A 21,706-nucleotide genomic window follows, 5' to 3' on the forward strand; every position below is an offset into this window, starting at 1 on the left:
ACAGGAACAGACAGTTACAGAAGGAAGCCTCACTGGCCAGTGAACATTCCAAAAGATTCCCAAGCACATGAGTAGCTATTAAAAGATAAACTAAAAACTAAAATGAGACAGTGCTGTTTCATGCCCATCAGATTGGCAAACATTTTAAAGCCTGAAAACACCAAATGCTGGCAAAGTTGTCTTTAGACATGTTAATGTGGACGTTTCTTCTTGTTGTTAGTTGCTGTCGAATCGGCCCTGACTCACGGTGACCCCACACGCAAAGAGATGAAATGCTGCCTGGACCTGTGCCATTCCCATGATTGACTGTGGATCAAACAGTGTTCTGTCATGATCCACAGGATTTCCTTTGGCCAGTTTTCAGAAGTAGATCACCAATTCTTTTTTCCTATTCTGTCTTAGTTTGGAAGCTCCACAGAAACCTATCCACCATGGGTTACTTTGCTGGTATTTGAAAAACTGGTGGCATAGCTTCCAGCATCATAGCAACATGTAAACTGCAACAGACAAACTGACAGATGAGTGGTGGAGCACATTGCTAGTGGAAGTAAAAATTGTTTCAAGCACTTTTTTTTTTAATTATGGTAAAAAATATATATAACAAAGTATTTACCATTTCAACCATTGTTCACGGACAATTCAATGACATTAAGTATTGTCTGAGTTCTCTAGAGGTGCAAAGCCAGTAAAATGTTCATAAGTATATAGAGAGAGGAATTTAAGGAAATGGCTCACACAGTTGTGGAAGCTGGCAGGACCCAAATCTGTGGGTCAGGCAACCGGCTGAAAACTTCTGCGGACTCATGTATTTGCAGGGGCCGACGAACCCAAAATTTGCTGGTCAGGTGGCATGCTAGAGGCCTCTGCAGGGTCACAGGGTTGCAGGGGCTGACAAACCCAAAATCTGCAGGTCAGGTGGCAGGCCAGAAACTTCTGCAGGCTTACGTCGCAAGAACTAGTGAGCTTTGCTAGAACATCCGTTCATATACGAGAGGCAGGCCACACCCCCAAGGACACTCCCCTTCCAACTGATTGGCTGCTCACATCAGATCACAAAATGGAAGGTGGTTACACAGTGTTTGCCAAACCACCGGGAGTCATAGCCTAGCCAAGTCGACACATAACATTAACCATCACAATTATGTTCACCACGTTGTGGAACACTTTTGAGACCTAGTTAAACTGAAGATTTTCAAGACCCTCCAGCATAGCATTTCCACATCTAGGTGGACACTTTTGTACATGGGCATGAAGAGAAATGTGTCCAGATGGTCATTAAACATCGTTTTAGCGAACAGGTGCAAGCAACTTGTTAGTTGCCATCAAGTCAGTTCCAACTAATGGCGACCCCATGTGTACAGAGTAAAACTGCTCCATAGGGGTTTCAAGGCTGCGCCCTTTCAGAAGCAGATTGCCAGGCCTTTCTTCTGAGGCACTCTGGATAGGTTCAAACCTCCAGCCTTTCAACTAGTAGTTGAGTGCTTAACCATTTTTGTCATTCAGAGACTCCTGGAAACAATTTGCTGTCCTTCAGTTGGGAAACAGATAAAGAAAGTATGGTTTGTTTGTACAGAGGAGTATTATACAACTTTTAAAATAAATGAACTTTTTTTTTTTTTTTTTATGAACATAGATAATTCCGAACTGAACTTTGAATGAAAGAAAGCAATAACAAAAAGATAATGTTTCAGGGGAAATTTCTAAAAATATAAAATAATGCAAATATTATTAATGGGTAGATAGTCATGCATCAGAATGGTACATACCAGTTCTGTGAGGAAGGAGGGAAAAGTCAGGGAGAGTGTGGACTTTGAATTCAAGGATATTTTAATTTTTTGATTATTCTAAGTCAAATATGGCAAAATGTTAACGTAAAATCTTGACGTTGTATACACAGATGTCTGTTATTTTAATATCTGTGTTTTTTAATATTTGTTATGTTGCAGTATTAATTTAAAAATCAAAATATAAAATTAATATTGAACAAAACCATTATGCAAAAGGAGATAAGAACTGTATGAATTTTGAAAGCATAAAGATTAATTATCATTTGAAGATGATATCTACCTAGAAAATCAAGTCAGAAACCATTATAATAAGATAGTTCAGTAATGTCACACATACACACACACACCCCCATTGCCATCACGTCAATTCCTACTCATAGCAACCCTACAGAACAGAGTAGAACTACCCCATAGGGTTTCCGAGGAATGGCTGGTGGATTCGAACCACAGACCTTTTGTTTAGCCAAATTCTTAACAACTGCACAACCAGGACTCCAGTAAAGTGACAAGGTTAAAATATGTATCTATGTGGTCGGCAGGAAATCTTGTTGGTGTAGTGGTTAAGTGCTACAGATGCTAACCAAAAGGTCGGCAGTTCGAATCCACCAGGCGCTCCTTGGAAACTCTATGGGGCAGTTCTACTCTGTCCTATAGGGTCGCTATGAGTCAGAATTGACTCGACAGCAGTGGGTTTTTTTTTTTTTAATGTGGTCGGCAGAATAACCCTCATCCCAGAACCTGTGAGTGAATGTGTTACCTTACATCACAAAGGGCTTTGAAGATGTGATTAAATGAAGGAGTTTGAGATCAGAAGACTATCTGCTGGGCCAATGTCATCAATCCAAGGGTCCTTATGAGAGGGGGCGAGAGGGTCAGAGTAAGCAAAGGAAATGTGAAGACAGACAGACTGGAGCGATGTCAGCAATGGCCATGAGCCAAGGAATGTAGCAGCCCCTAGCTGCTGGGAAAGACAGGGGAAGGCCCTCCCCAAGAGACTCCAGAAGGAATGCAGCCCTGCCAACTTCTTGACTGTAGTACTTCTCCCTCCATGGCTGTAAGATAATACATTTATGTTGTTTTAAGCCACTAAGTTTGTGGTGGAAACCCTGGTGGCGTAGTGGTTAAGTGCTATGGCTGCTAACCGAAAGGTTAGCAGTTCGAATCCGCCAGGCGCTCCTTGGAAACTCAATGGGGCAGTTCTGGTCTGCCCTGTAGGGTCGCTATGAGTCGAAATCGACTCGTCGGCAGCGGGTTTTTGGTTTAAGTTTGTGGTAACTTGTTACAGCAGCAATAAGAATGTAATACAATGTATATAAATCTAATAGTTTTCCCGTAAGTCTTCAAAAAAAAAAAAAACCATTAGACAGAAATAAGAGAAATAGAACCAATTAAAAACAGTAAGAAAAAGTAAAGAACACTGAGATATACCTAAAAATAAATGTGAAGACCTGTAGGAAGAAAAATATAAAGCTTTTTGGAATTGATGAAAAGATCTGAAATAGAGACACTGACCTTACTCTCTCAGTGTGGTAGAGAGGACAGATTTAAAGAAATCATCTGAATTTTCTTTCTGCATCAAAACCCGTTTTCAATGGAACTTGTTGGTATGATTCCAAATTTAATCTGGAGAGAAAAACACACATTAAATTGAGAACATTACCTCCAAAAAGTTGTTACTCCTGATCTGAAAACATAACTTTGGTTCATCTGTAATTTTTAAGAATTAAAATGACATTGCTGTAGCAAGGGTCCAGTAGATCAGTGGAGCAGGACTTTCGTTTGAGATGGGGTAGCCAGGGAAGGCCTTTCAGAGCAAGTGGCATTTTAGCAGACACTTGACCCTTGAGAAATAAACCATCATGCGAAGACGTGAGGGAAGGATGTTTTCAGCAGATGGAATAAGAGGAACCTGCTTGGCGTGTTTTAAGGAGAGCAAGTGGCTCCTCCTACTCCCTCCCAAAAAGGGGAAGATACTCGAAGGGAAGAGAAAATACCAGAGTGTTGATACCATGTGTGCAAATTAGCGTTTCTTCATTTATAGTTGCTGTGAAGTGTACTCCAACTCATGACAACTTGGTGTGTGTCAGAGTAGGACTTTTATTTTATTTACTTTTTTTTTATTGTGGTGAAAATACACACACCGAAACATTTGCCAAGACAACAAATTCTACACTTAGAATTCAGGGTCTTTGATTCAGTTCTTCCTGTCGTGCAGGCGTTATCACTGTCCTTTTCCGCCACCATTAACATAAATCTACTGCTTCCCAAACAGACACTGCCCCTCCCCACCCCTGCCACCCCTGGCTAATGACTAATAATCTTTGGTTCCTATATATTTGCTTCTTTCTTTTTGAACATTTCGTTGTGTTTTAGGTGAAAGTTTACGCAGCAAATTAGTGTCCTATTCAACAATGTATATACAACTTGTTCCATGACACTGTCGTCACCCCCCTACAATATGTCCGCACTCTCCCCATTTCCACCCTGCCCTCCCTGTTTCCATCCCTCCCGTTTCCCTGTCCCTCCTTGCCTTCTCATCTTTGCTTTTGGGCAAATATTGTCTGTTTAGTCTTGTATAGCTGATTGTACTAAGGAGCACATTCCTCACAGGTGTTATTTGGCTGAAAGGTGACCTCGGGGACTGGCTTCAGTTCCAGGTTAAAAGAGTATCTTAGGGAGATAGTCTCTGGGGTTCCACCAGTCTCTCTCAGTCCAGTGAGTCTGGTTTTTATGAATTTGAGTTGTATTCTACATTTTTCTCCCATTCTGACCAGGCCTTCTATTGTGACCCTGGTCGCTGGTTAGTAGTCATAGCCGGGCATCATTTAGTTCTTCTGGTCTCAGGCTGGAGCAGGCTGTGGCTCGTGTAGGCCATTATTCCTGTGGACTAATGCTTCCTTGAGTCTTTGGTTTCCTTCACTCCCCTGTGCTCCAGAAAGGAGAGACCAATACGTGTACCTTAGGTGGCCGCTTGGCCCCTCAGTAGCTTTTAAGACCCCAGAGGCTACTCACCAAACTAGGATATAGAACATTATCTTTATAAACTATATTATGCCAATTGACCTAGATGTCCCCCGAGACTATGGTCCTTAGCCTTCAAATCTAGTAACTCAGTCCCATGAGGTGTTAGGTTATGTCCAGAAAGTTTCCAGAACTGTGCCACCTCTGTGCTATATTATATATATATGAATATATACACAGCACATAAAAATAAGTATATGCAAATGCCCATGTGTCTGTAAGTTTGTTTTACTGTGGAGGCTTGCGTGTTGTTGTAATGCTGGAAGCCATGCCACTGGTATTCAAACACCAGCAGGGTCACCCATGGCAGACAGGTTTAGCTGAGCTTCCAGACTAAGACAGACTAGGAAGAAGGACCTGGTGGTCTACTTCTGAAAAGAATTAGCCAGTGAAAACCTTACGAATAGCAGTGGAACATTGTCTAATATAGTGCCGGAAGATGAGCCCCCCAGGTTGGAAGGCACTCAAAAGATGACTGGGGAAGAGCTGCCTCCTCGAAGTAGAGTCAATCTTGATGTGGATAGAGTAAAGCTTTCGGGGCCTTCATTTGCTTCGTGTGGCATGACTCAAAATGAGAAGAAACAGCTGCAAACATCCATTAATAATCCAAACATGGGATGTACCAAGTATGAATCTAGGGAAATTGGAAATCGTCAAAAATGAAATGAAACACATAAACGTTGATATCCTAGGCATTAGTGACTGTTATTGACCATTTTGAATCAGACAATCATATGGTCTACTGTGCCAGGAATGACAACTTGAATAGGAATGGCCTTGCATTCATCGTCAAAAAGAACATTTCAAGATCTACCCTGAAATACAAATCTGTCAGTGATAGGATAATATCCATATGCCTGCAAGGAAGACCAGTTAATACACTAGTATTCAAATTTACGCAAATATAACTATTATCTAACCACTGAGGCCAAAGATGAAGAAATTGAAGAGATTTACCAACTTCTGCAGTCTGAAAATGATCTAACATGCATTCAGCATGCATTGATAATTACTGACAGTTGGATTGCAAAAGTTGGAAACAAAGAAGGATCAGTAGTTGGAAAATATGGCCATGGTGGTAGAAAAGTTGCTACCAAAGATCACATGGTAGAATTTTGCAAGACCCACAACTTCATCATTGCAAATACCTTTTTTCACCAACATAAACAGTAACTATACATCTGGACCTTGTCAGATGGAATACAGAGAAATCAAATCAACTACATCTACGGAAAGAGACGATGGAAAAGCTCAAAATCATCAGCCTAAACAAGGCCAGGGGCCAACTGTGGAACAGACCATCAATTGCTCGTATGCAAGTTCAAGCTGAAACTGAAGAAAATGAGAACAAGTCCACGAGAGCCAAAGTACGACCTTGAGTATATCCCATCTGAATTTAAAATCCATCTGAAGAATAGATTTGATGCATTGAACACTAGTGACTGAACACCAGACGAGTTGTTGAATGACATCAAGGACATCATACATGCAGAAAGCAAGAGGTCATTAAAAAGACAGGAAAGAGAGAAAAGAACAAAATGGATGTCAGGAGAGACTCTGAAACTTGCTTACAAACGTCGAGTAGCTAAAGCAAAACAAAGAAATGATGAAGAAAAAGAACTGAACAGAAGATTTCAAAGGGTGGTTCAAGAAGACAAAGTATTATACTAACATGTGCAAAGAGCTGGAGATAGAAAACCAAAAGGGAATAACAAGCCCGGCATTTCTCAAGCTGAAAGAACTGAAGAAAAAATTCAAGCCTCAAGTTGCAACAGTGAAGGATTCTCTGAGAAAAATATTAAACAACGCAGGACGCATCAAAAGAAGATGAAAGGAATACAGGGTCATTATACCAAAAAGAATTGGTTGATGTTCAGCCATTTCAAGAGGTAGCCTATGACCAGGAACCAATGGCACTGAAGGAAGAAGTCCAAGCTGCACTGAAGGCATTGGTGGAAAACAAGACTCCGGGAACGGACATAATATCGACTGAGATATTTCAATAAAGGGATGCAGCACTGGAAGTGCTCACTCATCTATGCCAAGAAATTTGGAAGACAGCTACCTGGCTAACCAACTGGAAGAGATCCATATTTAGGCCTATTTCCAAGAAAGGTGATCCAACCAAATGTGGAAATTATCGAACAACATCATTAATATCACATGCAAGCAAAATTTTGCTGAAGGTCATTCAAAAGTGGCTACAGCAGTATATTGACAGGGAACTGTCAGAAATTCAGGCCAGATTCAGAAGAGGACATGAAACCAGGGATATTATTGCTGATGTCAGATGGATCCTGGCTGAAAGCAGAGAATACCAGGAAGATGTTTACTTGTGTTTTATTGACTATTCAAAGGCATTCACCTGAATGGATCATAAAAATTATGGATAACATTGCGAAGAATGGGAATTCCAGAATGCTTAATTGTGCTCATGAGGAACCTGTACATAGATCAAGAGGCAGTTCAGACAGAGCAAGGGGATACTGCGTGGTTAAAGTCAGGAAAGGTGTGCATCAGGGTTGTATCCTTTCACCATACCTATTCAATCTGTATGCTGAGCAGATAATCTGAGAAGCTGGACTATATGAAGAAGAACGGGGCATCAGGATTGGAGAAAGACTCATCAACAACCTGCGTTATGCAGATAACACAATCTTGCTTGCTGAAGGTGAAGAGGACTTGAAGTACTTACTAGTGAAGATCAAAGACCACAGCCTTCAGTATGGATTACACCTCAACATAAAGAAAACAAAAATCTTCACAACTGGACCAATAAGCAACAACATGGTAAACGGGGAAAAGATTGAAGTTGTAAAGGATTTCATTTTATTTGGATCCGCAGTCAACACCCGTGGAAGCCAAAAAAAAAGAAAAAAAAAACCAAACCCATTGCCATCAAGTCAATTCCGACTCATAGTAACCCATGGAAGCAGCAGTCAAGAAATCAAAAGACGTATGCATTGGGCAAATCTGCTGCAAAGGACCTCTTTAAAGTGTGGAAGAGCAAAGGTGTCACCTTAAAGACTAAGGTGTGCCTGACCCAAGCCATGGTATTTTCAGTCGTATCATATGCATTTGAAAGCTGGACAATGAATAAGGAAGACTGAAGAAGAACTGACGCCTTTGAATTGTGGTGTTGGTGAAGAATATTGAATATATAGGGTCGGAATCGACTTGGCGGCGCTGAGTTTTGGTTTGGCCAAAAGAATGAACAAATCTGTCTTGGAAGAAGTACAACCAGAATGCTCCTTAGAAGCATAGTTTGGACATGTTGTCAGGAGGGATCATTCCCTGGAGAAGGACATGGTGCTTGGCACAGTACAGGGTCAGCTGAAAAGAGGAAGAAGACCCTCACTGGACTGACACGGTGGCGCAACAATGGGCTCAAGCATAACAATGATTGCGAGGATGGCACAGCACTGGGCAGTGTTTCACTCTGTGGTACATAGGGTCATGATGGGTGGGAACCAACTAGACAGCACTTAGCAACAACATACAAATGCCCACAACTATACTTATATATGTATGTGCATATACTCCATACGCCCTCACGCACCTATACAGCATACATGTTTTCCTATGAAACCACTCAGACATTTTTGATTGCTATTACTACTGTTGTAGAATTGTATATGTCGTAGCACTTAGCGTAGCTGTCCTTCATTCTCACGTACTCTCAGTGTCTTCATTAACCTTGGTCATGTTGTGCTGACTTTCTCCATATTGTGTACTGCCTTTCCCTTCAGCAGAACGTAGGAAACCCTGGTGGCATAGTGGTTAAGTGCTACAGCTGCTAACCAAAGGGTCAGCAGTTCAAATCCGCCAGGCACTCCTTGGAAACTCTATGGGGCAGTTCTACTCTGTCCCATAGGGTCGCTATGAGTCGGAATCGACTCGACGGCACTGGGGTACTATCTCTATGTGATTCTTCCTCCCTTCCCCTCCCATACCTGGTAACCACCTAAGAATGTTGCTTTTTGTGTATAAACCTATTTTTGACTTTTTATAAAAGTTGTATTGTTCAGTGTTCTATTGTGATTGACTTATTTCACTCAGCATGCTTTCCTCCAGATTCATCTATGTTATGTTTTGCAGACTCCTCATTATTCTTTATAGTTGTGTAGTATTCCATTGTATGTATGTACCACATTTGTTTATTCATTCGTCCTTTGATGGACACTTAACATTGTTTCCATCTTTTTGATGTTGTGAATACTGTGGCAGTGAACATGTGTGTGCATATGTGTATTCGTATCACTGCTCTTATTTTTCTAGGATGTATATCTAGGAGTGGGATTGCTGGATCATATGGTGTTTCTATTTCTACCTTTTTGAGGAGGCACCATACCGTTGTCCATATTGGTTGTACTATTTTACAGTCTCACAAACAGTGTTTAAGAGTTCCAGCTTCCCCATAACCTCACCGGTATTTGTTCCTTTCTGTTTTTTTTTGCAAGGGTGAGATGGTATTTCACTGCAGTTTTGATTTGCATTTCTAACAGCTAATGGTCATGAGCATCTCTTTATGTGTTTGTTTGCCGCCTGAGTGTTCTCTTTGGTGAAGTGTCCTTTGCCCATTTTTTTGATTGGATATTTTGTCTTTTTGTTGTTGAGGTGTTGAAGTTTTCTGTATATTTTAGAGATTAGACCCTTTTCAGATATGTCTTTCCCCAAAAAATTTTCCCAGTCTGTATTACTCCTGGTAAAGTCTTTTGATGAGCATAAGTATTTAATTTTTAGGAGGTCCCAGTTATCTAGTTTATCTTCCGTTTGTACGTTTTTAATTACGTTTGATAGTGTGTTTATGCCATATATTAGGACCCCTAGCTTTGTCCATGTGTTATCTTCCAGGAACTTTATATTTTTAGGTTTGACATTTAGGTCTTCGATTCATTTTGAGTTAGTTTTGTGTTTGGTGTGAGGTATGGATCCTGTTTAATTTTTCTGCAAATGGATATACAGTTTTGCCGGCACCATTATGTTAAAGAGACTATCTCTTCCCCACTGAATGGACTTCGACCCTTTGTCAAAGATTGGCTGTCCGTAGCTGGGTGGATTTACTTCTGGGTGCTCAGTTCTGCTCCATTTGATCTATGTGGCTGTGTTGTAAGTTCTGAGATCCCGAAGCGTGAGGTCTCCTTCTTTGCTCTTCTTCTTTAGTAATGCTTTAGCTATTCGGTACCTCTTTCCTTTCCATGTAAAACTGATGATTAGTTTTTTCTCTTTGCCTGTGTCTTATGAGTAAGAGCGTATAGTATTATCCTTTCAATGGCGTAGTCAGTGGCTGGTTTTTCAGCAGTAGATTGCCAGAACTTTTTCCAAGGTACCTGTGTTGTTGTTGTGTGTCGTTAAGTCGATTTCGGCTCGTAGCAATCCTATGTAACAGAGTAGAACTTCCTCATAGGGTTTCCTAAGCTGTAATTTTTCCAGGAGCAGATCACCAACTCTTTTCCCCCACAGAGTGGCTGGTGGATTGGAACACAGACCTTTCTGTTACCAGCCGAGTGCTTCACCATTGTGCCACCAGGGCTTCTTAAGCTGCCTCTGACCTAACCCAAACCCACTGGCTGTAGAGTCAATTCTGATTCATAGCGTCTCTATAGGATTTCCAAGGCTGTAATCTTTATGGAAGCTGACTGCCACAACTGATGTCTTGGTTAGCAGCTGAGAGCTTAAGCACTGTGCCGCTGGGGCTCCTTCAGTTGCCTCTAGGTGGACTCAGCCCTCCAACCTTTCAGTTAGTGACCATAATCTTCCAGTTAGCAGCCACAACCTTTCGGTTAGCGTTAACCATTTGCCCCACTCACTCAGCCCTCTCTTCGTTACTCATCGTAATATCTTCCTGAAGGCTCAGTTTTCCTCACCTACCTAGAAAAATAAAAAAAAGAGAGGTAGTAAAAAGGGAAATACTGGCACCATCCCTGAATTAAGCTGCCTCCTTTTGCCGGTAGATGGTTTTACAGATTTCTACACCAGTGGGAGGAGGTTAGACCCAGTTCCGCATGCCCAGGTGTGGGCAGTGGCTTGTTGGAACTCATTTTCCTATTCTGCGCTTCCTATGGAGACTTCTTGAACGACAGACTGGCAACTTGATGACCAAGGGTAAAGTAGAAGCTACGGACCTGAGTGAGAAAGGTGTCTGGGTTCCCATAGACATTGGATGTAAGAAGTATTTTCAAAAGATATAGATGATGATGATCTATTTATAGTAATTGGAAAGTCCAGGTTTTCACTTCTAAGCTTTGTAACAGGACCCTCTTTACTTTCTTCCTCCCACCTCCCCATCATCTCTCTCTATATATACATGTTTTGTCCATGTTGAAGGAAAAAGAAATCCTTCTATATTTTTCAAAACTTTTATCCAGTCGACAGAGATGTCCCAAGCCATTGCTATAAATGATGTACACTAATGCCGTAAAAATGGAGGGGGACGTGGCAGAACCACTCTCAAGCCAGACACTCAGATATGAGAGCCAGCTGTGCCCCGCTGTGTTCCTTCCCTCACATACCCCTGTGTCTGCTCTTTTAGGTTTATGTCAGTCAGCTCTGAGACTGGGCGGCCTCAACAGACTCCTCTCTTTCTACCCTAAGCCAGTGCATGGAGTTATCGTATCTGTTGGAAAGCCATGAGTTGCCAAAGATCTTTAGAGGAGCCATTGTCAGGGTAGAGATGAGAATTATCGTCAAGCCTATGCCAAGAAGAAGTAACTGTGACATTATTCTAATAGGTCATTTGTTAGGTTAAATTATAATTTAGTTGCTGCTTTGCATCCCCTGCTGTGCATTTAGTGTTAAAAAGAACCTATACTCAATTTTGAAGAAGAGTTTGAATGCTAAATAACTGGAAGATGGACTTTGGCAAGAACATTATGAAACAATGTGTCTTCCATAACCTGCGCACTAGGTTTCTTGGGCAGCCCAGATAATATCACAGTAACCGCTTTACACAGTCAAATCTGATGGAGTTTGTGTTCAGCAAAGATACAAAGACGCTCAGTGTCTTGTACAGAAGCTCAGGAATGCCAGACCTCCGAGTGTTGCACTTCACGATTGATTTAATGAAGACCTTACATTCAGAATTTCGCCTGGTCTGTTTTAACCCATCTTTTCAGGTGGTGAGACTGAGTGCCGTCGACATACTTTCCAGCTTTGTGTCATCCTCAAGAATTACCTTTTGTGACTTAATTCAGAGCATTGAGAATAGGGCTAACCAGCATAGAATCGAGGTAGAACCTAGTGATATTAATAATCATAAATAGTAACCTGTGCTAAATGAATGACGCCTCTTCAGACAGAGCTATTGTCTCCCCTTTGCAAATGAAAACCATCCCTTCATCTTGAAATTGGCAGCCTCCTTCCTTCCCTCTCTGCAGATGCTTCCTGCCCAACATCTGGGGACCATCACTAAGAGTCCATTAGAAATGCTATAATTTTTCAATTAAGCCAGTAATAACAGATATAATGTCATCTTTCAGTTTCATTAAAAAAAAAAAAAAAAAAAGGAGGGGGAACAACTGGAAAATAAGGCAAAAGACTCAGAAGATAAATATATTTTAAAGTTGTTTTCGGATGGCTTAAGTACTACGGCTGCTAATCAAAGGGTCAGCAGTTCAGATCTGCCAGGCGCTCCTTGGAAACTCTATGGGGCAGTTTTACTCTGTCCTATAGGGTCGCTATGAGTCAGAATGGACTTGACGACGGCACTGGGTTTGGTTTTTTGGTTTATCTGAAGTAAGTTCACCTCCTAATGATTGATTTTGTTATCTTTTTAGCAGTTTTCCTTATGTGCTATGGAATTTTAGTTTACATGCCCAATCTGAGAGAGTAACCCTCTAGCCCCTTGACCCACCACACACGCACACATATACACACAGGCACTCAAGCCTCCCCCATCGTCTACTTTCTCTTAGTCCATGTCACCTGTGTCACCAGCTGAGAACCCCCCTGCCCCACGGTGGTACTGGGGTCCCCACATCCCAGGACAGTGTGTGCAGCCTACTTTCTGAGGTCAGACCCTGCCACTCCCTGCCTGGGGACACTATTAGATCCAGTCTTCCCTCCAACATGTGAGCCCTGAATACCTTCTGCCAGATCCCGACCCAGGCACAGGCGCCTTCAGTTCCACTCAGCTTTATGATTTCTGTTCTGTTTATAGGCCAGTGACCGGCTTGTTTATGAGGGTTTCTATGTTTGGTCACCTGTTTTCTCCTTATATTTTATGTATTGTTGCTTTGTGCTTGATGGTGTGCTAGGCAGGGAGGGGACCTCTGAATGTGAGTTTATATCATATTGACCAGCCCTGGTAGATTTAGATCTCTGGGTGGTGCAGATGGTTTGTGCTTGACTACTAACCTAAAGGTTGCTATTCGAACCCACCCAGTGGCACCACGGAAGAAAGAGCTGATGACCTGCTTCTGTAAAGATTACAGCCAAGATAATCCTATGGGGTTGCTATGAGTCAGAATCAACTCAATGGCAAAACATTTTTGTTGTTGTTGCTTTATTATTATTTTATTGTCACTGTTAGATTTAGTGCTTGAAAAGAGAGGTATATATGAGAAAAAATTGAAACGGTCCCTCGGTGTGGTTTATAAAAGGAGCACCAGGCAGCCCTTTCTTCCAGCCCTCCCTGAAGCTTGCTTTCTTGTAATCCTTCTCCTCCTTAGGTTATTTTCTGAACTTCCTGGAGCCAGTGAACAATATCACCATCGTCCAGGGCCAGACAGCGATTCTGCATTGCAAAGTGGCAGGGAACCCGCCCCCCAACGTGCGGTGGCTGAAGAACGATGCCCCAGTCGTTCAGGAGCCCCGTCGGATCATCATCCGGAAGACGGAATACGGTTCTCGGCTGAGGATTCAAGACCTGGACACTACAGACACTGGCTACTATCAGTGTGTGGCCACGAACGGGGTGAAGACCATCACGGCCACCGGCGTCCTGTTTGTGAGGCTTGGTAAGTTGTGCGATGGACAAATACTACACCTGCTTTGAACATTCCCAGCCACCGAGGCAGATACTAATTGGTAGTTTGAAACTGAACACACACAACTCAACATGAAAGAAAATCTATAAAACCATTCCCTGAGGCCTTTCCCACTGTGTTCGAGTCCCCGGCTTAACCTGTTACCCATTTACTAGTCATAAAAGGAAGTAGATACAGATGGAACGGTCTGTAAACCTGGGGCGCAGAACATCATACCAGGCACACAGCGAGTTGTTGACAGAATTTGGCTTTCAACTCAGGCCTCTTGTTTCCCAGTACAGTGTCTTTCTGCTACACCACATTGATTTCGGAGAAATTTCCCTCTGATTGTCAGACATTCTGTGTGTGCTGTGACGTTTGAGGAAGAGGTTGCTTTTCAGGAGGTCAGGGACCCCAGCCACAGCGCAGGGCGGCCAGGTTTCCAGGGAGAACAGATGGGTCTGAGGCAGGCCCTGCGGGCCCTGAGGTTGTTCTGTAAGACTGAGACCTGCACGTGTCCACCCCACAGAAGCCCGAACGAGCTGAGAGAAAAGAGCAGAATGACGAAGCTGCACCACTGTGCTCCCCACAAGTAGGGAAGGGGATTGATGGCAGGAAGGAGTGTACCCCCAACCATCAGAGCCCCTGGGTGGTACAAATGGTTAACACACTTGGCTGCTACCTGGGAGGCTGGCGATTCTAGTCCATCCCAGAGGTACCTTGGAAGAAAGCCCTGGAGATCTACTTCTGAAAAATAAGCCGTTGTAAACCTTATGGAGCACAGTTTTACTCTGACACACATGAGATTGTCATGAGTCTAGGGCAACCGGCTTTTGGTTCATCAGAGTTCTGAGAAGGACCCCAGGCGATACCCAGGGCATATCACACAGACCCCAGACCATTTTATCTCAGGGGGGTAAGGTAAGTTTTATGTATCAAGGTAAAACTTTAAGATTAGAAGAGAGAGAAGAAAGACAGCAAAAACTCCCCAAATATTCCCAGAAGTCTCGCATAAACAGAAGAGCACCCCTTCCCTTTCTCAGAGTTTCCAGGGTCATTGGTGTATAATCACAGACGAGCAGTGCAGAACCCAAGGCCAGAGGCCCCCTTGCCACAGATGACCCTATTGGGTTTAGCCACCCTGTCATTGGCCTGATTTGAAAACTCTTTTATTCCAACTCGTGAAGTATTAATAACTTGTTTTTTTTGTTTTATCTTTTTAGGTCCAACACACAGCCCAAATCATAATTTTCAGTAAGTATCTCTTTCCCTCCAGTCATCCTCTGAGGCTCCAAAGGTTTCCACTGTGTAAGAATCCAGGTTAGAAATCTGGCAAATGCCACTGGCAGTTGCCACAAGCCTTTGCTGAATTTTTTTTTTTTTTTTTTAATAGTACTTCATTGTGTTTGGGTGAGGGTTTATATGGCAGTTTAGGCTCCCATTCAACAATTTCTACACAAGTTGTTCAGTGACATTGGTTACATTCTTCACAATGTGTGAACATTCTCATTATTTCTGTTCTGGTTGTTCTGTGTTCATTAATCTAGTTTCCCTGCCCCCTTACATTCTCATCTTTGTTTTAAGGTCATTGTTGACCTCTTGGTCTCATATAGGTGATTTTTTTTTTAAAAGGAGCACAGTACTTACAGGTGATATTCTTTATTTTTTGGAGCCAATTCATTATTTAGCTACAAGGTGACCTCAAGGGCTGCTTTCAGTTCAAGGTTTGAAGAGTATCTGAGGTCAGTAGTCTCGGGGAGTCCTCGTCTTTGCTAAATTTGGTAGAAAATGGCTGGACCGGCTTCAGGTGAGGACCACACTGTGCTTGGTTTGGGTTGATCAAAATTTTCTTGGGAACTTCCACATTTTCCATGTTTAGTGTAAAGAAAAGTCTTACATACACATGAAAACCGTTTATTTCTTTCATTAGTCATGACCCAATAGGAGTACCAATATTTATACCAGATTGCGAAGCCCACCAGAATTTTGGCTTTATAAAGCCGTTTGGAAACACAGAGGCAGTTCTCACTCTGAAATCCCAGCATGACCAATAACTGCATTTATGGCTGTAATTTATAAAATGTGTACCCACTGAGCCTCGGGAAACCTTCTGAGATAGGCAAGGTCTCAAACCCATTGTAAAGATGGGGAAATGGAGGCTCAGAGCCTTGCTTGGCTTTCTGTGGTGAGTTGTTGACAAAATTGGCTTTGAGCTCAAGCCTCTTAGTGCCCTGTACAATGCCTTTCTACTGCACCACATTTTATTCTGGGGACATTTTCCTCTGAGTGTCAAATGTTCTGTCATCATGTAAACGTGTTATTACTTTTTGGCGGGGGGGCCTGTATTTAAGATTAGCAATGACTGTTGAATTCCTGTCATTTCCTATATTGTTGAAGAGTGACTGATTCCCTTTTAAATGTTTTGAACAACAACACGAACGCAATTTAGTTGTTTAATTGAGCATCGTTTGCTTGTTCACATTTCTCTGATGCCTCATAAACATTACCTGTTAGGATGATGACCTGTGATGCCGTGTTGGGGATTTGGACAAGGGAGTGACCCTTGTGAGCGTCATCCATCAAGGTGGCTTTACAGAAGGCAGGTTTTTGAGAATGTTCTGTCCTCAGCAGGAGTTGAGAAGCATTTCACCTTAATAATCCACCGTGGAGAAAAAATGAAACAACAGTGAATGTCGTAGTCATCTAGTGCTACTACAGCAGAGATACCACAAGTGGGTGGCTTTAACAAAGACAAGTTTATTCTCTCACAGCCTGGTAGGCTGGAAGTCTGAATTCAGGGCACCAGCTCCAGGGGAAGGCTTTCTCTCTCTGTAGGACCATCCTTGTCATCAATCTTCCCCTGATCTAGGAGCTTCTCAGTGCAGGGACCCCAAGTCCAAAGGACACACTCTGCTCTTGGCACTACTTTCTTGGTGGTATGAGGTCCCCCTGTCTCTCTGCTTGCTTCTCTCTTTTATATCTCAAAAGAGATTGACTCAAGATACAGCCTAAACTTGTAGATTGAGTCCTGCGTCATTAACATAACTGCCTCTAATCCTGCCTTATTAACGTCATAGAGATAGGATTTTCAGCACATAGGAAAATCACGTCAGATGACAAAATGGTGACAGTCACACAGTACTGGGAATCGTGTACCAGCCAAGTTGACACACATTTTGGGTGGATGCAATTCAATCCGTAACAGCGAGTAAAGAAGAAATTGTACCAAGGTCGTATTTCATGAGGCTTTTGAAGACATATGGAATCCCTGGTGGCGTAGTGGTTATGAGCTACGTCTGCTAACCTAAAGGTCAGCAGTTCAAATCCACCAGGTACTCCTTGGAAACTCTAGGGCAATTCTACTCTGGCCTGTAGGGTAGATACGAGTTGGAATTGATGCAACGTCAGTGAGTTTGGCTTCTTTGGTTGAAAGACATATAAATCTTTTCAGAGGTTGAATCATTGTTTTTCTTTTATTTGAAAATATTTTTACCTTGATTTTTTTCCTCATTCTTATTTATAGATTAAACCGACATATTCCTGTAAATAATACCTGCAGCACCCATAAAGTGAATGTTCTGTCAGACCGCCCTGTCTGGCCTAGCCTTTCCACCTCCGTTGTGATTTGGGTGTGTCAGACCCGGGTTTTCCTCAGCGTGTAATACATGTAGGCACCTGGAGAAATACAGCATCTCATCTCGAGTTACTCTTTCACATAAGTGATGGTATACTTCGTGTGTCTAATTAACAGTATGTCTTAGAGATCTATATCAGCATATTTAAATCCCCCTGATTTTCCTTTTTCTGCTCTAAAGTATTCCTCATAGCATTTAACTCTTTCCCTTAACCAGTTGCCGTCAAGTTCATTCCGACTCATAATGACCCCATGTGTGTCAGAGCAGAACTGCTCCGTAGGGTTTTCAGTGGTTGGGGCCTTTTTTTTTCTTTCAATTTTTATTGTGCCTTAACTGAAAGTTTACTAATCAAGTCAGTCTCTCGTACAAAAATTTATATATACCTTGCTATATACTCCTAGTTGCTCTGCCGCTAATGAGACAGCACACTCCTTCCCTCTACCCTCTATTTTCGTGTCCATTCGGCCAGTTGGTTGGGACCTTTTGGGAGTAGATCAACAAGCCTTTCTTCCCAGGTGCCTCTGAGTGGACTTGCGCCTCCAACCTTATGGTTAGCAGCCGAATGCATTAACTGTTTGCGTTACGCCATCTCCAAAAAACCAAACCAAACAAAAACCAAACCCATTGCCATCGAATCCATTCCAACTCGTAGTGACCCTAAAGGACAGAGTAGAACTGCCCCCATGTTTTCCAAGGAGCAGCTGGTGGGTTCGAACAGCCAGCCTTTTGCTTAGCAGTGGAGTGCCACTTGGCCACCAGGGCTCCCCAGGGACTCTTAACGCTTCCCTCTGTTGTTATTGTTGTTGTATCCCCTACTGGTGGGGATTTGAGTCATTTCTCTCGTTGGGCTCTAACTGTGCACAGGCCCCTGGGGCTCTTGTATGAGTGTTTTTCTAAGGCCGATTTTGAGGAGTAAAACACTCTGGGTCAGAGGACTTAACCTTTTTATAATCAGTGCTACCTAATGGTTGTTTACAGTTTACATCGCTGCTGCAGCGGAAGGGACTGTTTTCTCCTTATTTTACATAAGATTATTTCCAAATTTGTTAATTTTTGCCAACTTGAAGGAAGAAAATGGCATTTAACCTGTCGTGTTCTGCATCCCCAGAGTTTGAGTTTGAGCACGTTTAAGTTGATTCTCGCCATTCATGTTTTCTCTACCTGTCCCTCATCTGTTTCCCCCTTTACATTATTCATTTTGTAAAGTTTTTAAAACATTCTTTATATCTTATTTTTTCATCTTATAGACATTTTAAATTTTATGTCATTCATCAGTGACTGTATGGGTTTTTCACACTGTGTCTTATTAAAGAATGCCCTGACTTCCATGAAAAATTCTGATGGGATTTTGATTGGAATTATAATGAATGTTTAGATAAATTTGGTGAGAATTGATATCTAAATTAAATTTTCCTATTAAGGACCACTTCATGTTTTAATATAATCTTTTTTCCCCTAACATTTTATAATGAGAAATTTCAATTTGATTCAGTTTTATTATGAGAGAAAGCAAACAAAAGTATAAAGAATTATGTAGTATATGGAGAGTATACTATAAATAATACATACCCATGTACAATAGTATATTAATATTACTAATTTTAATTACTATAAGGCTATAACAATAGTAAAATACAGCAAAAATAAGTAGTTTTGTAGGTGTATGGAAAATCCGTATACCTACCAACTAGATCCTATTTTACTATACTAGCTTTGTCACGTTTCCGTTTATCGATCCCTCAGATCTACGCATTGAGATCCCTGGGTGGTGCAAACGGTTTGCGCTTGCCTGTGAACCAAAAGGTTGGCAGTACAAACCCACCCAGGACACCATGCAAGAAAGGCATGGTGATCTTTAAAGGCGTCCAGCTAAGAAAACCCTATGGAGCAGTCTACTCTGTAACACATAGGGTTGCCATGAGTCAAAATTAACTTGACAGAGTAAGTTGTGGATATCTGTACCTTGCTTGCTGAAAGCGAGGAGGACTTGAAGCACTTACTGATGAAGATCAAAGACCACAGCCTTCAGTATGGATTACACCTCAACATAAAGAAGACCAAAATCCTCATAACTGGACCAATAAGCAACATCATGATAAACGGGGAAAAGATTGAGGTTTTCAAGGATTTAATTTTATTTGTATCTACAATCAACACCCATGGAAGCAGCAGCCAAGAAATCAAAAGACACATTGCACTGGGCGGATCTGCTGTGAAGGCCCTCTTTAAGTGTTGAAAAGCAGAGATGTCACCTTGAAGACTAAGGTGTGCCTGATGCAAGCCATGGTATTTTCAGTCGCATCGCTGGACAGCAAATAAGGAAAACCGAAGAAGAATTGACACCTTTGAATTGTGGCTTTGGCGAATATACCATGGACTGCCAAAAGGACAAACAAACTTGTCTTGGAAGAAGTACAACCAGAAAGCTCCTTAGAAGCAAGGATGGTGAGACTGTAAACATAGTTTGGACTTGTTGTGAGGAAGGACCAGTCATGCTTGGTAGAGGGTCATCGAAAAAGAGGAAGACCCTCAGTGAGATGGATTGACACAGTAGCTGCAACAGTGGGCTCAGGCATAACAATGATTGTAAGGATGGTGCAGGACGGGGCAGTGTTTCTTTCTGCGGTGCATAGGGTCAGTATGAATCGGAACCAACTGGACGGCACCTAACAACAGCTTCCTGAAGAAGTAGTTTTTTTTTATTGGTCACTTATTATTTTCAAATAAAAGCATTTAAGACTATAAAGTTTACTGTGAATAACATTTTGACTGCATTCCTCCCCTCCCCCACAATGCATCTAGGTTTATTTTTTGTTATTTTCTGATTTTTCTTGCTTTACTATTTGGGCTTTAAATTTTTTACTTTTGGTAATTTGTTGAGATTTCCTCTGGTGCCAGTTATATATGGCTGATCCTTATGAATATTTCCTGTTGAATATTTCCCCAAAAAAGGTACTGTCTGATAGTGTCAACACATTTCTAGATTTATCTGTTAGATCAAGCATGCGCAATTTGTTGCTAAAAGTGTCTGTATCTTGCATTTTTGGTCTACTTGAGTTATTTTTGAGAGATAAAAATAATCCACTTATTCTGGATTTAACTAGGTTTTTTTTTTCTTGGATGTTAGTGAGAAGGGTTGTCCAGCCTGACAGTCCATGTTAATACATCTAGATCAAGTCCATTTGAACTAATATAAATATTACCTTATCTGAGTAGATCCCACTTTATTGGTCCATCTGACTAATGAGCAAAGGCTACTTGTTTTTGCTGACATGGATGCGAGGAACTTTTTTTTTTTTGCCGAGGTAATTTTCTTTTTTATTTTGTTGTGTCTTGGGTGAAAATTTACAGCACAAAATAGTTTTTCACTCAAAAATTTTATACATAGTTTGTTTTGTGACATTAGTTGCAATCCCTGCGTTGGGTCAGCGATCTCCCCTTTTCCGTTTCCACCTGGGCTCTCTGTGTCCATTTGTCCAGTTTTCTTGTCCTTGCCTGCGTTCTCGTCTTTGCTTTTGGGCAGGTGTTGCCCATTTGGTCTGCTATACTTGATTGAACTAAGAAGCACATTCCTCACTTGTGTTGTCGCTTGTTTTAAAGGCCTGTCTAATCTTTGGCTGTAAGGTGGGCTTTGGGAGTAGCTTCATTTTTGAGTCAGCAGGGTGTCTAGGGGCCATAGTCTTGGGGGTTCCTCCAGTCTCTGTCAGACCAGTAAGTCTGGTGGTTTTTTGTGAATTTGAATTTTGTTCTGCACTTTTCTCCTGCTTTGTCTGGGACCCTCTGTTGTGATCCCTGTCAGAGCAGTCGGTATTGGTAGCTGGGTATCATTTAGTACTTCTGGGCTCAGGCTGGTGAAGGTTATAGTTCATGTGGTCCATTAGTCCTTTGGACTAATATTTTCCTTGTGTCTTTGGTTTTCTTTATTGTCATTTGCCCTGAACATGCAAGCTTTTAAGACCTCAGATGTTACTCACCAAAGCAGGATGTATAACATTTTCTTTATGAACTATGTTATGCCAGTTGACCTAGATGTCCCCGAAGACCATGGTCCCCAGCTCTCAGTTGAAGTAACTCGGTCCCTCAAGGTGTTTGGATGTGTCTAGGAAGCTTCTGTGGCTTAGCCTTGGTCAAGTTGTGCTGACTTCCCCTATGTTGTGTGTTGTCTTTCCCTTCACCAAAGTTAACACTTGTCTACTGTCTAGTTAGTGACTTCCCATTCCCATCCCTACCCTCCCTTGGAACCATCAAAGATTGTCTTTTTCTGTGACAGAGACAGTCTTACAGTGAACTTCCATCT

The 21,706-nt window shown here is 41.9% G+C and overlaps 1 protein-coding gene across 2 annotated transcripts in view; it reads left to right on the top strand.

The window, feature by feature from the left end:
• ROR2 (receptor tyrosine kinase like orphan receptor 2) overlaps nucleotides 1-21,706 on the top strand; it is a 350,770-nt gene that overhangs the window by 293,957 nt on the left and 35,107 nt on the right. For both annotated transcript variants that reach the window (XM_049897028.1, XM_049897029.1), the window contains 2 exons: nucleotides 13,478-13,765; nucleotides 14,998-15,028. In XM_049897028.1, coding sequence (XP_049752985.1) covers nucleotides 13,478-13,765; nucleotides 14,998-15,028 — 319 coding nt within the window. The remainder of the gene's footprint in view (nucleotides 1-13,477; nucleotides 13,766-14,997; nucleotides 15,029-21,706) is intronic.

The sequence above is a fragment of the Elephas maximus genome, chromosome 9 (genome assembly GCF_024166365.1).
Source record: "Elephas maximus indicus isolate mEleMax1 chromosome 9, mEleMax1 primary haplotype, whole genome shotgun sequence".
Taxonomy (NCBI): domain Eukaryota; kingdom Metazoa; phylum Chordata; class Mammalia; order Proboscidea; family Elephantidae; genus Elephas; species Elephas maximus.